Raw genomic sequence first — 17,576 nt, 5'->3', positions numbered from 1 at the left:
ATCGGATGGCACAAGCAAAGAAGCTGTTCCTAAATCGCTGAGTGTATGCTTTCTGGCATCTGTACCTCCTACCTGATGGTAACAGTGAGAAAAGGGCATGCCCTGGGTGCTGGAGGTCCTTACTAAAGGACACTGCCTTTCTGAGACACCGTTCCTTGAAGATGTTCTGGGTACTTAGTAGGCTAGTACCCAAGATGGAGCTGACTAAATTTACAATCTCTGCAGCTTCTTCCAGTCCTGTGCAGTAGCCTCCCCCCACCCCCATACTAGACAATGATGCAGCCTGTCAGAATGCTCTCCATGGTACATCTATAGAAGTTTTTGAGTGTATTTGTTGACATAACAGATCTCTTTAAACTCCTGATGAAGCATAGTCGCTGTCTTGCCTTCTTTATAACTGCATCAATATGCTGGGACCAGGTAAGATCTTGACAACCAGGAAATTGAAACTGCTCACTCTCTCCACTTCTGATCCCTCTATGAGTATTGGTATGTGTTCTTTCGTCTTATCCTTCTGGAAGTCCACAATCAGCTCTTTCGTCTTACTGACATTGAGTGTGAGGTTGTTGCTGTGACACCACTCCACTAGTTGGCATATCTCGCTCCTGTATGCTCTCTCGGCTTCATCTGAGATGTTACCAACAATGGTTGTATCATCAACAAATTTATGGATGGCACTTGAGCTATGCCTAGCCACACAGTCATGGATATAGAGAGAGTAAAGCAGTGGGCTAAGCACACACCCCTGAGCTGTACCAGTGTTGACCGTCAGCATGGAAGACAGACTGTGGTCTTCTGGTTAGGAAGTCAAGGATCCAATTGCAGAGGGAGGTACAGAGGCCCAGGTTCTGTAACTTCTCAATCAGGATTGTGGGAATGATGGTATTAAATGCTGAACTATAGTCGATGAACAGCATCCTGACATAGGTGCTTGTGTTGTCCCGGTGGTATAAAGCCATGTGAAAAGCCATTGAGATTGCATCTGCTGTTGACCTATTGTGGTAATAGGCAATTTGCAATGGGTCCAGGTTCTTGCTGAGGCAGGAGTTCAGTCTAGTCATGGCCAACCTCTCAAATCATTTCATCACTGTAGATGTGAGAGCTACCGAGTGATAGTCATTAGGGCAGCTCACATGATTGTGTTTGTAACAGTGTTATCAATGGTACTTACTTTCCAATAACATGGTCATCAGCATCCAGTTTGGACTTCAATAAGACCACACAGCTCCAGACTTCATCTCAGCCTTGGTCTAGTGATGGACAGAGGTGATTTGAGAATGATTGATCTTGTCAAGAAGGAAGTGTTTGAGAGAGTGTGGAATCTAGACATAAAACTGAAATCAATGGATGTTTAGTAATAAACACCGCACAAAGAAAGATGGTTGGAATTGTTGGAGGTTCTACTCCCAAGAGTTCCTCACAACCATGCTCTAAGCCCAATTGTTTTTAAGTGCTTCATCAATGATCTATTTCCTATCACAAGATCAAGGATGGGAATGTTTGCTGATGACTGGAAAATATTCTATTCCATTCTCATCTTCTCCAAATTAAAACTGTGCATACCTGCAATCAGTAAGAGAAACAACAGCCAGACATGAGCTGATAAATAGCATGATTAATATTTTGGCAAATATGGAATGTTACTCTATTAATATTTAACACATGTTTAATTAAGGAACTTTTAAGATGTTACACAACAGAACAAAAAAAATTTCCAGTGAGGCTGGTAGGCTTACAATGAGGATGAAAAATGATGTCTCCGTTAAGTTTCATACCACAGAAGTGCCAAGCAATAATCATCTCTTACAAGTGAGTCCAAGCACCAAGTTATGACATTCAATGGATGACCTTCATCAACTCCCCCATCATGAACATCCACGGAGGGGGACAGGGAGATGAGGTCATCATTATCCTGAAGCTGAACTGACCAGCTGCATACAAGAAGAGCAGGTCAGGGGACTAAATTCATTCATTCGTTGTGTGTCATGTCATATAGACAATAGACAATAGGTGCAGAAGTAGACCATTCGGCCCTTCGAGCCTGCACAGCCATTTTGAGATCATGGCTGATCATCTACTATCAATACCCGGTTCCTGCCTTGTCCCCATATCCCTTGATTCCCCTATCCATAAGATACCTATCTAGCTCCTTCTTGAAAGCAATCATATGACATGGGTGATCATGGTCTTTCCATTACCATGATTGTTCTTAGCAAATTTTTCTACCATAGTGGTTTGCCATTGCCTTCTTATGGGCAGTGTCTTTACAAGATGGATGACCACAGCCGTTAGCAATACTCTTCAGGAATTGTCTGCCTGGCATCAGTGGTCAGAAAACCAGGACTTGTGATAATAACCAGCATATAACCATCCACCACCTGCTCCCACTGATCAGAAGGCTAGGTAGGTGTGACATCATCCCCAAGAGTGAATTTTAGGCTAGCGGAGGGAAGAAGTGCCTTACACCTCCTTTGTTGGAAGTGTATCTCCATCCCGCTAGCCTAAGAGGTTTAAGTTCCTGCAATAAATAACTTACCCTCTAATCCTACAAACCTCCTTACCATCCAAAAGATGCAAATTAACAGTACAAAGGAATGCTCACAATACAGTTACATTAGCTTTCAAGAAGCTCAATAACATTTAGGACAACATAGCCAACTTGACTGCAGCCCATCTGTCAGTTTAAATATTCATTCCCTACACCCGCACTAGAAGTGTCATGTATATCATCTTAATCTTTATTTCCCTTCAGCTACTGAGTTCCTCCAGCAATTTGTGTGCTACTCAACATTTCCAACATGGGAACATCGCCATCTGCAGGTTCCCCTGCAAGTTGTACACCATCCTGATTTGGAAAATTAACATTGTTCCTTCATCTTAACTGTAAGCAAAATCCTGCAACACTCCTTCCAACAGCAGTGGGAGTCCCTTCACCAGAAACTCTGCAATGGTTCAAAAAGGCAGCTCACCTTCTCAACGACACTTTGCGATAGGTAACAAATGCATCTCAAACTATAATAAATAGATAAATAATTGTCAAAATAAACATCACGTCTGATTCCCCCTAGATTAGATTTACCGTCGGCTCAAATATTTTTAAGGAATTCGCTGGTACTTTAATTAATCCCTTAAATCACACCTCATAGTGTCAGTGCTGCTCATTGGTGGATTGCTGCTCGCATCGCCAACCTGGCAACGGACGCGTCAAGGCAACAGCGGAGCAGCCGGGAGAGTTTCGGCCGACATGTCGCTGCGAACGCTGCCCCTGCTCTTCATTAACCTCGGCGGAGAGATGCTGTACATCCTCGATCAGCGGCTCCGGGCCCAGAACATCCCGAGCGATAAGGCCAAGAAAGGTGTGGAGCGTTGAAGAGCCTGGCGGGCGGGACGAGTGAGATCCCGGGCAGCGGGAGCGAGCGGGGTCCCCGGGGAAGGGGGTTGAAATCGAGTGGCGGGGATCGAAGGCGAGCGGGCCATAAAGAGAGGCGAGTTCTCTGATCTGTAATGTTTTAAGGTTTATCCAACACCCCCCCCCCCACCAACACGAGCCCCTGGACCCAGAACAGTGTCTAAGCAATGAACTAGCTTCCCCACTCCTGTTATCCCAAATCCCTAGACTGCTGTGATTTTACAGTGAACCACCGCCATGCCGTAGTCTGATCAACTAATCAAATGTACGTCCTCTTCCCCCTCAGGACAATAAAACCCTACCAGCGACTAGCATTTCCACCTCTAAACCCCAAGTGCAGGTCAGTTAACTTTATAAAATATTAACCCAATTATTTTCCATCCTACAATTCTTACTGTTACAGGTGCTGGATAAACTGTAAACATGCACCTCGTCAAACCCCAATGTCTCATGACAGCAATGTATCAACAATATACACCCAGACAACCCTCATACAAACACTGATTAGTTCACTTTTGAGTTATTCAACAGTTACTGTTGCTGACTGGAGTTATTGTGCTGTCAGGGGAAAAAATCATAAAAGTGTGAAAGGTGCTTTCTGCATCTTTTCAGATTGGTCTTGGAAAAGTTGGAGTAGTGTAGTTTAAAAAAAAATCGAATTTCACTAGTTATTTTCTTTTGCTCTTCCTCCAAGTTTCTGGCTTGTTTTTAAAAATTGCTGCGATCTTGATCATCACTAACCCATTCAGAAGTACTGTGTATATGACTGTCTTGAAGACAAGATGAGACTCCACTGTGTTCTATCCCCTTCCCTGGTCAAAATACTGGCTCTTGTCATGGATGTCCTTGCAGTGGGGCACTAGAAAGCTATGTCAGATGGTCATGTGTGGTCCTTAGAAGAGTGTCTGCTTGAACAGTGTTAGAAATCAAACTGGTCTTTGGAAAATGAATGAAATTTGCACAAACTGAAGATGCTAGACTCACCTTCCAGGTCAGGCAACATTTCACCTTCAAGACTGTCTACAGTATCTGGTGCTCTTGGTGCAGCCTCCTCTACATCGGTAAAACCCAAAGTAGATTGGCGGACTGCTTGGTCAAGCACCTTCACTCCGTACACCACAAAAGGCAGGATTTCCCGCTGGCCACCCATTTCCTATTCGGACATATCAATCCACAGCACCTTTTACTGACCCACACTCGAGTTGGAGCAGTAACTCCTCATAGTCCATCTGAATGAACTCCAAACTGATTGCATGAACATCAGTTTTATAACTTCTTGTAATTTCTCCCGGATCCCCTTTCTCTCTTTTTCTGTTCCCTGTTCTAGTTCCTCTCTCACCCCTTCACCTCTCCTGCCCATCATGTCCCTCTGGTGCTCCCTTCTTCCCTTTCTGCAGCTTTCCAGCATCTGCAGAATCTCTTGTGTGTGTACTAGACTAATACCTGGGATAAGAGAGCTGACTTTGCGACTGATTAATAAAGTTTGATCTGTGAGAGCTAAGGAGAATAAGGGGTGATCTCATTGAAACATAGTGAGTGGAGGAACCACAGCAGATGCTGGAAATCTTCAGCAACTCACCAAAAATGCTGAAGGAACCTAGCAAGTCAGGATATGGAGGAAAATGACATTTTGAGCCAAGACTCTTCAGTGAGAAGGCAAAAACAAGAAAAAAATGGATAGGGAGAGGGAAGTTGCACAGGCTGGCAGGTGATAGGTGAATCCAAGTGAGGGGGAAGATAGATAGGTTGGGGAGGGAGTGACAATGATGTGAGAAATTGGGATGTGATAGGTGAAAGAGGCAAAAGACTGAAGAAGGTGGAATCTGATAGGGGACAACAGTGTATCATGAAGCAAATGGAAGGAGGTGGGAAACAAGAAGGAAGAAGGTGTAAGTGATAGGCAAGGGGAGAGGATAGAGAGTGGGTAAGGGGTCTAGAGGGATAGGAGAGAACAGAAGGGGGGAGGAGTAGATCAGAGGTGAGTGATTACCAGAATTTGAAGAAATCTATATTGATGTTGTTATGTAGGCAACTACCAAGATGGAATATGAGGTATCTTTCCTCTGATCTGCATCTAGCCTCAACTGGACAGTAGATCAGGTGTGGGTAAACATGTCACTGTGGGAATGGGAAGTGGAATTAAAGTGGCTGGCCACTGGGAGATTCTGACTGTTATAGCTGACAGAAGGAAGGTGTTAGATGAAGTAATTTCCTGCTCCTCTCCCTCCCCCCAATCTGCCTTACCTGGAAGGACATTTTTGGGCCTAAATAGTTGGAGGAGGAGGAGGAGGTGTAACATTTGGGACAGTTGCAGGGCTAAGTACTTGTAGGAGGATCAGTTGGGGAGGGATGAGCAGACAAGGCAGTCACAGAGGGCGTAATCCCTGCAGAAAGTGGTTAGGGAAAGATGTGCCTAGTGCTGGGATCCGATTGGAAATTGCAGAAGTTGCAGAGAATGAGATGCTGGATATAGAGGCTCTTGGGGTGGTAGATAGGGACAAGGGGAATCCTGTCCTTGTTACTGTTGCAGATGAGGTCGATAGGGTAAGGTCAGACATGCAGGAAATGGAATATATGTGTGTGAAGGCTGCGTAGATTGCAGTGGAGAGGCAACCTTGCATTTTGAAAAAAAATGCTTCATATTCCTGGAATGAAAAGTCTGATTATTGGAACAGATGTACATAGAAGGGAATAGCATCTTTGCAAGTCATAGAATGGGAAGATATATAGTGAAGATAATGGAGAGTTAATGGATTTGTTAAAAAATATCAATAGATAATCTGTCTCTGGAGATGCAAATAGAGATCAGGAAAAGGGAGTGGGGTGTCAGATATGGATCAAGTGATTTTGAGCGCAGGGTGGAAGCTGGGGGTGAAGTTACTGAAATCGGCAAACTTAGAATGGGTGTAGGAAGCTCCACCAATGCAGTGTCAATGCGTTGGAGAGCATTACTTGGGTAGGCTTAGAACATGGGTTATTCCCATGTAGCCGATGAAAAGACAGGCATATCTGGGGTCCATGTAAGCTCCCACTCCTCCATCTCTCCCCAGTCTGCCTCACCTGGAAGGGCCTAAATGGTAAGAGGTAGGAAGTGTAAGGGGAGATGGTCTGGTGAAAGTGGAAGGAACTGAAAGAGAAGTTGTTACAGGTGAGTATCAGTTCTACTAAATGAAGGAGGTTGGTGTGGAAGGAAACTAACTGGGCCTGTTCTCAAGAAAAAAGCATAGAGCCTTGACATACATGGTAAAAATGATGCAGTTGGGTTTAGGAAACTGAATATTGTTGAAGTGATGGAGAGTATGCAAAGTCAAGTTGAGATATGTGGACACAAATTCAATGGAGCAGGAGCAGGGGGAAATAAAGGGGCTGCTGAAGTGGTTTGGTTTGTGTATCTTACATAGGAGTTAGAATGGGAAGTGTGGGGTTAGAGTACAATGAGGTTGGAGACTGTAGAGGAGAGATCAAGGGAGGTCAGAATCAGAATCAAGTTTATTATCACTGGCATGTGACGTGAAATTTGTTAGCAGCAGCAGTTCAATGCAATACATAATCTAGCAGAGAGAGAAAAAAATAAAAATATAATAAACAAGTAAATTATGTATATTGAATAGCTTATTTTAAAATGTGCTAGAACAGAAATACTGTATATTTAAAAAGTGAGGTGGTGTCCAAAGCTTCAAAGTCCATTCAAGAATCAGATGGCAGAGGGGAAGAAGCTGTTTCTGAATCGCTGAGTGTGTGCCCTCAGGCTTCTGTATCTCCCACCTGATGGTAACAGTGAGAAAAGGGCATGCCCTGGATGCTGGAGGTCTTTAATAATGGATGCTGCCTTTCTGAGACACCACTCCCTAAAGATGTCCTGGGTACTTTGTAGGCTAGTACCCAAGATGGAGCTGACTAGATTTACAACCTTGTGCAGCTTCTTTCGGTCCTGTGCAGTAGCCCTTCCATACTAGACAGGGATGCAGCCTGTCAGAATGCTCTCCATGCTACAACTATAGAAGTTTTTGAGTGTATTTATTGACATGCCAAATTGCTTCAAACTCCTAATAAAGTATAGCCACTGTCTTGCCTTCTTTCTGACTATATCAATGTGTTGGGACCAGGTTAGATCCTCAGAGGTTTTGACACCCAGAAACGTGAAACTGCCCACTCCCTCCACTTCTGATCCCTCTGTGAGGATTGGTATGTGTTCTTTTGTCTTACCCTTCCTGAAGTCCACAATCAGCTCTTTCATTTTACTGATGTTGAGTGCCAGGTTGTTGCTGTGGCACCACTCCACTAGTTGGCATATCTCACTCCTGTACGCCCTCTCGTCGCTACCTGAGATTCTACCAACAATGGTTGTATCGTGTGCAAATATGTAGATGATATTTGAGCTATGCCTAGCCAGACAGTCATGTGTATACAGAGAGTAGAGCAGTGGCTAAGCACACACCCCTGTTGATCGTCAGCGAAGAGGATATGTTATCACCAATCCGCACAGCCTGTGGTCTTCCAGTTAGGAAGTCAAGGATCCATTGCAGAGTGTGGTACAGTGGCCCAGGCTCTGCAACTTCTCAATCAGGATCAGGATAGAACACGATGATGACATCATAACATGGAGACCTAGTTCGGTGTAAGTAAGAGGAAGTGTCTTAGAGCTGCCATCTAGCCTTGGCAGGTAGAGGACAATTAGCGTGGAGAGAAGAGTGTTTAGAATAGGTGAGGGGAGTGGTGAAGTTCTGACAGTTAAGTACCAGTGGCATTAAAGAGACCTATAGTTAAAGGCAACTATGATTTGTAAAATAATTTTTTTAAATGGAACAATTGTTATTTTCTTTTCATATGCCTTGTATGAAAAATTGTATTGGCTACAGGCAGACTGAAAATGTTGTTGCTCTAGCTTCCCACTAATATTTGCAATATTTTGCTTTTATTCTGTCTTTTAACTTCCCTTGTCAGCCATGGCTGTCTCATCCTCCCTTTAGAATGCTTTCTTCTGTAGGGTAAACCAATCCTGTGCCCTCTCAGACACTCCAGCCACAGCTGCTCAGCTGTCATCCCTGCTAGTGTCCCCTTCCAATCAACTGTGGTCAGCTTCTCTCATTCTCTGTCGGTTCTTTTGCTCCATTGTAATACCAATATATATCTGGTTATGGCTTCTCCCTCTCAAACTGCAGGGTGAGTTCTATCATATTATGATCACTATTTCCTAAGGGTTCCTTTACCTTAAGCTTCCTAGTCAAGTCTGGTTTATTCCTCAACACCTTATCCAGAATTCCCTTTTCCCTGGTGGGCTCCAGCCATAAGCTGCTCTAAAAAGCATCCTGTAGGCATTCCACAAAAGTAATTTGCAAAGCTTAAGTATAAAGAATAGAAGCCCCTTATGTATGTATTTAGACATCTTGTTGACGATACCTGAATTATTTTGACACATTCAGTTCATACTCCTCATTATTCCTCTGCCATGTGAATCTCAAATCTTCCTGTAGAGAATAACAGTTGTGGGAAGGTGTTTTTCTATAAGGTTGATTTGTATTCTGGAATAAATAGATTTCCCTTCCTTCTAATAATTTCTGTAATAATTTGTGTAAATAAGCAGTAGTTTCAGTTTTTGGAAATCTGAAAAGAAAATGCTGGAGCAGACAACAAATGCGAAAAGAGATAAACTGGGTTCATGGTTTCTGTTGACATGGCATCAGAAGGGTACAGCAAAGGTAGTTTTATAGAAAATCGTTAAATTCATTTTTCAATCCTGAAAACTAGTCAGAAAATGCTATTATGATTTTCCGAGAAATTGATCAGTGTGAAGAAGCCGAAGATGGATAGGTTAGAGTGTAATGGAGAATTAAAGTGACAGGTGAGTGTTTCCCCAAATAGAAGTGTTTTGTAAAGCATCACCCAATGTCTTCTTGGGTGGTGAAGACCATATTGTGAGCGTTGAGTGCAGTACACTAAATTGGACACTTCATTAAGCATCTTCACTCTATCCACCACAAAAAGTGGGATTTACATAAGACCATAAGATATAGGAGCAGAGGTCGGCCATTTGGCCCATTGAGTCTGATGGTTACCCATTTCAATTCTATTTCCCATTCCAATTCTATTATCTCAGTCCAACCTCCTCTACTGGCGTGATGAGGTTACACTCAGGTTTAAGACGCAACACCTTACGTTCCATCTTGGTAGCCTCCAACCTGATGGCATAAACATCGATTTCTCAAACTTCTGATAATTGTGTACCCCTCTTCACCATTCCCCATTCTTGTTTCCCTTTCACACCATATCTACTTACCTGCTTATCACCTCCCTCTAGTGCTCCTCTCCCCACCTTCCCTTTCTTCCATGGTCTTTTAACCCCTTCTGTCAGATTCCCCCTTCTCCAACCCTTTATCTCTTTCAGCAATCAGCTTTCCAGCTCTCTGTGTCACCTCCTCCCACAGTTTAACCTGCCTTCTTCCTCCCTTCCCCTACCTTCTTATTCTGACTTCCCCTTCCTTTCTAGTCTGGATGAAGGATCTCAGCCCAAAGCGTCGACGGTTTCCTCTTTTCCATAGATGCTGCCTGACCTGAGAGTTCCTCTAGCATTTTGTGTGTTGCTTTGGATTTCCATCATCTGCAGATTTTCTCCTGTTCACATTTATGCTTGTTTTGTCATCAGCCCCATAACCCTTCAGTTCACGGCATCTCAAGTGTACACCAAAGAATTGTTAAGTATGAGAGTGTCTCCAAAGTCACTGAGTTTCAGGTCCCTATCTTCATCTATTGTTTTACCCTTGCTGGTACTTTAGATTTTTGACCCTCTGCTAGTAGAGCCTTCCTGTTTACTTCATCTAGGTACCTCATCACTTTGTGCTTAATTTACCTCATCTGATCCAATCCTTCCTTGTGGCAAGGATTTTCCATTCTTTACAATATTCTCCATAAATCCCATGTGCTCCAGCAAAATTGTATTTATCCTCAAATATAATGGTCAGAACTGTTCATTATACTCAAGTTTCTGACTAGTACATTGCAAATCAGTTTGATTATAACTGGTTCAGTCCTTAGCACCCAACTAAAATAACTTAAACAAGCACTATATGAGAAGAGTTTGGGTGTCCTGATAGACTATCAACATCAGGAAGGCTAATAGAATGTTGGGCTATATAATGTGCTCAGTGGAGTTCAAGTACAGAGACATTCCCCTTAAGCTGTGTTCTGAGGCCACACCTTGAGTACTGTGTACAATTTTTGTCTCCCTGTTTTGTGAGGGATGTGAAGGGACTGGAGAGAGTTCAGAGGAGAGCGACTAGACTCATTCCAGGTCTGCAGGGTATGAGCTATAAAAGAAAGATTGAAAGAATTAAGCCTTTTTAGCCTAAATAGGCATAGAATGACAGGAGGCATAATAGAAATGTTTAAAATCATTAAGGGTATAAGTAAGGTGGACGCTAGCTGCTATTTCAAAATTAATCTATCGACGAGGACACGGGGCCATAGGTGGAGACTGGTTAAAGGGAGATTTCAGACTAAAATTAGGAAGAATTTCTTTACGCAGCAAGTTGTGGACATGTGTAACAAACTACCTAGTTGTGTAGTTGAGAGTAGTATCTTAGAGACTTCCAAATCTAAACTCAATAGTTATTTCAATGGACTGTGTGAATAGGATTTTGACAAGCTTTGTTGGGCTGAATAGCCTGTTCTTGTCAAAAGCTTTCTAATATTCTAATGATTACATCTTCTGTACAAGTCCTGGTTTCAGCCGTTCAGTTCTATCCCCGGAACTGTATTTGCCTGCTAGACTGTTGGAGGAAATATTAATGTTTTGAAATAAATTATGTTTCTTCTCTTTTCAGTAATGAATGACATTGTCAGTACGATGTTTAATAAGAAATTCATGGAGGAACTATTCAAACCTCAAGAGCTGTATTCTAAGAAAGCCCTCAGAACTGTGTTTGATCGACTGGCTCATGCTTCCATTATGAGACTGAATCAGGCTAGCATGGATAAGGTGAATAAATATAAATGCCTTGCCTAATTCTTTTGTCAATGTGTTGGTTTTTTAGCTACATAAGTGTATAGATAGATAGATCAAATACTAGAGAATACTGAAAATTGTTTTTGGATTACATCTACTTCTGAACAAGCTCTTAGAAACTGATACTCTCTTCGCTTATGTCCTTTTCAATGCTCTGATGTTAAACAGTAGCAGTTTGAAAGATTCTTATTCTGCCAGTCAATGGCAATACACATTCTAACTCAAACACTGGCTCAGCTCCACTCCTTCACATATTTTGGGTTAATAAATCTGGGAATAACCATCTGTAAATAAAGCTAGCTATTTCCTTGAAGAAGTTGAGTCAAAAAAGTGGGACTGTCATTCTCTGCAAGCTTTTGAGTACCAATTAGTTGGTTCACAACAGGCAACTTGTTTCCCCACATCAGCTTGGATGTGAGAGTGGAACCAAAGTCCTAATCTCTAAGATAAAGTTTTGGAGATGGACTAGAGTGGGAAATGACATGTATAAAGAAAGAAACAACTAAGATTATTATTGGTTGGGGTAATAAGTTTATCTTAATCCTGTGTGCATCAGGTAGTTTTCTTTTTCCACATACCTCCAGCTCTATGACTTGATGACAATGGCATTCAAGTACCAAGTACTCCTCTGTCCAAGGCCAAAAGACCTACTGTTGGTCACATTGAATCATATGGATGCAGTCAAGGAATTTGTACATGATTCTCCAAGCATTTTAAACCAAGTAGATGAGACATTCCGACAACTGATTGAGGTGAGTGTTGTTTTCATGTGATTCTGTGATATTTATAATTGCAAGGCAAATATTCAATCTTAGATCATATTGTCCTTGAATTTGAATGAGAAATGTGTGTTACAGTGGTTCTAAAGATATCATTTACTGAGCTCAGAAATAGAATCAGTTTAATATCACCAGCATATGTTTTGAAATTTGTTAACTTTGTGGCAGCAGTACATTGCAATACATGATAAATATAGAAAAAACTGAATTACAGTAAGAATATATATGTATATTAAACAGTTAAATTAAAATGAGTAGTTCAAAACTAGAATTTTTTTTTAAAAAGTAGTGAGGTGGTGTTCATGGTTCGATGTCCATTTGGGAGTCGGATAGCAGAAGGGAAAAAGCTGTTCCTGAATCACTGAGTGTGTGTCTTCAAGCTTCTGTACCTCTTTCCTGATGGTAACAATGAGAAAAGGGCATGTCCTGGGTGATGGGAGCCCTTAATGATTGATGCCACCTTTCTGAGGCACTGTTCCTTAATAATCAGAATCAGGTTTATTTTCACTGGCATGTGATGTGAAATTTGTTAACTTAGCAGCAGCAGTTCAATGCAATATGTAATCTAGCAGACATAATAATAAACATGTAAATCAATTACGTATATTGAATAGATTTTTCAAAATGTGCAAAAACAGAAAATACTGTATATTTAAAAAGGTGAGGTAGTGTCCAAAGCTTTAATGTCCATTTAGGAATAGGATGGCAGAGGGGAAGAAGCTGTTCCTGAATTGCTGAGTGCGTCCCCTCAGGCTTCTGTACCTCTTACCTGATGGTAACAGCGAGAAAAGGGCATGCCGTGGGTGCTGGAGGTCCTTAATAGTGGATACTGCCTTTCTGAGACACCACTCCCTAAAGATGTCCTGGGTACTTTGCAGGCTAGTGCCCAACATGAAGCTGACTAGATTTACAACCTTCTGCAGCTTCTTTTGGTCCTGTGCAGTAGGCCCTCCATACCAGACAGTGATGCACACTGTCAGAATGCTCTCCACAGAACAACTATAGAAGCTTTTGAGTGTATTTGTTGTTCTCTTCAAGGTCCTAATAAAGTATAGCCACTGTCTTGCCTTCTTTATGACTACATCAATATGTTGGGACCAGGTTAGATCCTCAGAGATCTTGACACCCAGGAACTTGAAGCTGCTCACTCTCTCCACTTCTGATCCCTCAATGAGGATTGGTATGTGTTCCTTCGTCTTACCCTTCCTGTGGTCTACAATCAGCTCTTTCATCTTACTGACGTTGAGTGCTTGGTTGTTGCTGTGGCACCATTCCACTAGTTGGCGTATTTCACCACTGAGCACTGTGAGGGTCATGTTTCTTGACTTCTCCAGTGCATTCAACACCATCCGCCCTGCTCTGCTGGGTGAGAAGCTGACAGTGATGCAGGTGGATGCTTCCCTGGTGTCATGGATTATTGATTACCTGACTGGCAGACCACAGTATGTGTGCTTGCAACACTGTGTGTTAGACAGAGTGGTCAGCAGCACTGGGGCTCCACAGGGAACTGTCCTGTCTCCCTTTCTCTTCACCATCTACACCTCGGACTTCAACTACAACACAGAGTCTTGCCATCTTCAGAAGTTTTCTGATGACTCTGCCATAGTTGGATGCATCAGCAAGGGAGATGAGGCTGAGTACAGGGCTATGGTGGGAAACTTTGTCACATGGTGCGAGCAGAATCACCTGCAGCTTAATGTGAAAAGACTAAGGAGCTGGTGGTGGACCTGAGGAGGGCTAAGGCACCGGTGACCCCTGTTTCCACCCAAGGGGTCAGTGTGGACATAGTGAAGGATTACAAATACCTGGGGATACGAATTGACAATAAACTGGACTGGTCAAAGAACACTGAGGCTGTTTATAAGAAGGGTCAGAGCCATCTCTATTTCCTGAGGGGACTGAGGTCCTTTAACTTCTGCCAGACGATGCTGAAGATGTTCTACGAGGCTGTGGTGGCCAGTGCTATCGTGTTTGTTGTTGTGTGCTGGGGCAGCAGGCTGAGGGTAGCAGACACCAACAGAATCAACAAACTCATTCGTAAGGCCAGTGATGTTGTGGGGATGGAACTGGACTCTCAGACGGTGGTGTCTGAAAAGAGGATGCTGTCCAATTTGCATGCCATCTTGGACAATGACTCCCATCCACTCCATAATGTACTGGTTAGGCACAGGAATACATTCAGCCAGAGACTTATTCCACTGAGATGTAACTCTGAGCATCATAGGAAGTCATTCCAACCTGTGGCCATCAAACTTTACAACTCCTCCCTCGGAGTGTCAGACACCCTGAGCCAATAGGCTGGTCCTGGACTTATTTCTACTTGGCATGATTAACTTATAAAACCATAAATAATTAAGTAATAATATTGCTATATTTCTTCACTATTCTTGGTTGGTGCGGCTATAACAAAACCCAATTTCCCTCGGGATCAATGAAATATGTCTGTCTGATACTACAGAGGCTGGTACCCATGATGGAGCTGACTAATTTTACAACTTTCTGCAGCTTGTTTTGATCCTGTGCAGTAGCCTTCCCACACCATAACAGATGGTGATGCAGCCAGTCAGAATGCTCTCCATTGTATGTCTGTAGAAGTTTTCAAGTGTTTTAGGTGACAAACCAAATCTCCTCAAACTACTAATGAAATATAGCTGCTGTTTTGCCACTTTTATAGCTGCATCAATATGTTGGGACCGGGTTAGGTCCTCGGAGGCACCCAGGAGCTTGAAATTGCTCACTCTCTCCACTTCTGATCCCTCTGTGATGATTGGTGTGTGTTCCCTTGTCTTTTCACTCAACTCTGGTTCTACTAATGTTGAATGCAAGGCTGGTGCTACGACATCACTCAACTACCTGGTATATCTCGCTTTTGTACACCTTCTCGTCACCATCTGAGATTCTGCAAACAGCGGTTGCATCATCAGCAAATCTATAGATGACATTTCAGCCACGTCAAGCCACACAGTCAAGGGTGTAGAGAGAGCAGAACAGTGGACTAAACACACACCCCTAAGGTGTGCCAATGTTGATTGTCAACGAACTGAGCTATCAATGCTATTGCGGAGAAGGTAGGCTGTTTTAGGAATGGTTTAAAAACTCAAGTGGAGCTGTACCTGATGAAAAGAAGAGACTGAGAAAAGAAGAGAACAGCTTCCTTGTTTGTCTAGACAGAAGCTGATTAGTCAATATTTAATTTGAGTAGGTTCAATATGAGATTTGAGATACACATGCAGAGAGAAATTAGAATAAAATTTAATCAAGGAGGAACTAGGAAAGAACTTTGGATGAAATTTTGCTCTCCAATTTCAAATAACTTGTCCCCCTGCCCCTCTTCCTCTTTGCAGGTCCTCCTGCACACACCCAAACCACTCTTCCCTTCCCCGATTGCCCAGTTTCTTTCATCTCCCCAACATTCCTCCCACTTGGTCCCCTTTCCCCACTGTTCCCATCTGCCAACCCACCTCTGTTACTTAGTTCTGTGTTCCACCTCCCTTTCAGATTCCATCATCTACAGCCCTTTGTTGCTCCACCTATCATATTACTAAAAAATTAATGTTGAACAACAGATGCAGATTTGATTATCAATATTATCATTTGATGATCTATTATCTGCAGTCCTCTGATCTCTCAGCCTCTACCTCCAGCCTTCCATTCCCAACCTGACTCCATTTGCCAATCGCCCCTCCTAACATGGATCCACCTATTACTTGCCAGCTCATGCCCAATCCTCAGCCTCTCACCTTTTCTTACCGTCCATCTCACCTGCACTCTTTCCACCCAGTGGAATTGTTTTGACCTGGATTGCTGATTGTCAGTTACCCTCCACACATGCTGCTTGACCACTGAATTCCTCCAGCTGTTAGGTTTTTGGTAGGTTCTGCAATATGACTACCTCTTCACAAATTGCAGTGCAGTTTTCTGCTAGAACTGCTTTAGTTTGTCTTGATTTCATGTGTAATACTGCACCAAGTATTTGGTTGGTTGTCCAATCAAATTTAGTAGCCTGCCCTTCCTCAACCAAGACCTGCAGAAAAGTGAAGGTTTTGCAATTCCTTTTGGCAAGCGATCACCTGGATGGTTGCTTTTATTGCACTAGTTTTCTCTTGTGCACTTGTGCTCAATACTTCACCACATACAGATGCTTCATTTTGTCTTGACCTCTAAAATATTTGTACATGTAATAACAACTACCCATGGAAGATCAACTCATTGCCTCGACTTTAATCATCTTTGTTCACCTTCTCCTGAATTGTGTGAGCAACATCCTGTTCTTGAGTGCCTGAAATAAGAGGGAAAGTATCAGATTGTGGGAAGGGGAAAAGGAAAATAATTAGATGTTTAAACTTAGTTAAAAGGGATTAATGATAAGGGAGAAAGATGTATCCACACTTATATCCACATTGTTGATCTTTACAACTATGCCACATTGAGTATCACAGTTGCATAGTGGGTAGCATATCGCTATTACAGCACTAATGACTGTGTTTAATTTTGCCGCTGTCTGTAAGGAGTTTGTATGTTCTGCCTGTGACAGTATCTGATTTCCTCTTAAATTCCAAAGCCATATGGGTTAGTGGGTTAACTGTTCGCATGATTGTAATTGGGCGGCATACAGTATCTCTAAATAAAATAATCTTTCCAATGGTATTTGGAATTCAAATGATATTTCCAATGGCAGTGAATAACCTGAATTATGTATAATCCAGTTTATGTAATAAGCATGAGTGTTTGCAAGTTGTTTTTACGATGCTTTTGTTAGTGTTAACTCTGTGAGGGCAGGATAAACAATACAAAAGTTGTAATTGTGTCATGATTCTTTGTTGAGCTGTTATGTAGCTGATGAGTTATATTACTGAAGAAAAATTTGTTGACCTTACTTGCATGCATGTCTTCAGAACAAAATCTTGCACTGACTATTGTTGATATTTCTTCCTGTGCTGCTCCAGTATTTGCCTGCAGGGTCACATTTCAAGTTCATTGTCATGGCATATATACCCTGAATATATGCTCATGACAATTAGCTTTTTGCTGCAGCAGCAGAGTAAATTACAAGCGGAACATAAATTACTTAAACATAAATTAACCTTGTAAATACCTGACTAAATGATTAAAAATAAAACAGAGTAAGTTGAAGGAACTATAACTTGAGGTGGTCAGATCAGTTCAAGAGCCTGAAAGCAATGGCGAAGAAGCTGTTGTTGAACCTTGAGGTGTGAGCCCTCAGGTTTCAATACTTCCTGTCTGATGGCAACTATGAAAAGGGGACATGACCCAGATGGTGGGGATCTCTGATGATGGATCTCACCTTCTTGAGATGTTGCCTCTTATAGATGTCCTCGATGGTGGGGGAGAGCTGTAACTATGATGAGACTGGCTGAGCCATCAC

At 42.4% G+C, this 17,576-nt stretch overlaps 1 protein-coding gene across 2 annotated transcripts in view; it reads left to right on the top strand.

Moving 5' to 3' along the window:
* Nucleotides 1-3,164: 3,164 nt before the first annotated feature.
* oscp1b (organic solute carrier partner 1b) overlaps nucleotides 3,165-17,576 on the top strand; it is a 55,585-nt gene continuing 41,173 nt past the window's right edge. Inside the window, exons 1-4 of one of the 2 annotated variants that reach the window (XM_059954298.1) lie at nucleotides 3,203-3,356; nucleotides 3,696-3,749; nucleotides 11,230-11,384; nucleotides 11,996-12,163. In XM_059954298.1, the coding sequence (XP_059810281.1) occupies nucleotides 11,232-11,384; nucleotides 11,996-12,163 (321 nt within the window). In that variant the 5' untranslated portion in view covers nucleotides 3,203-3,356; nucleotides 3,696-3,749; nucleotides 11,230-11,231. Of the gene's footprint in view, nucleotides 3,357-3,695; nucleotides 3,750-11,229; nucleotides 11,385-11,995; nucleotides 12,164-17,576 lie in introns of both variants that reach the window. The other variant, XM_059954297.1, reaches the window with a different exon arrangement.

This window comes from Hypanus sabinus, chromosome 30 (assembly GCF_030144855.1).
Source record: "Hypanus sabinus isolate sHypSab1 chromosome 30, sHypSab1.hap1, whole genome shotgun sequence".
Taxonomy (NCBI): domain Eukaryota; kingdom Metazoa; phylum Chordata; class Chondrichthyes; order Myliobatiformes; family Dasyatidae; genus Hypanus; species Hypanus sabinus.
The sequence above is the reverse complement of the archived record's forward strand: the minus strand, read 5'-3'. Positions and strand labels throughout refer to the sequence as shown.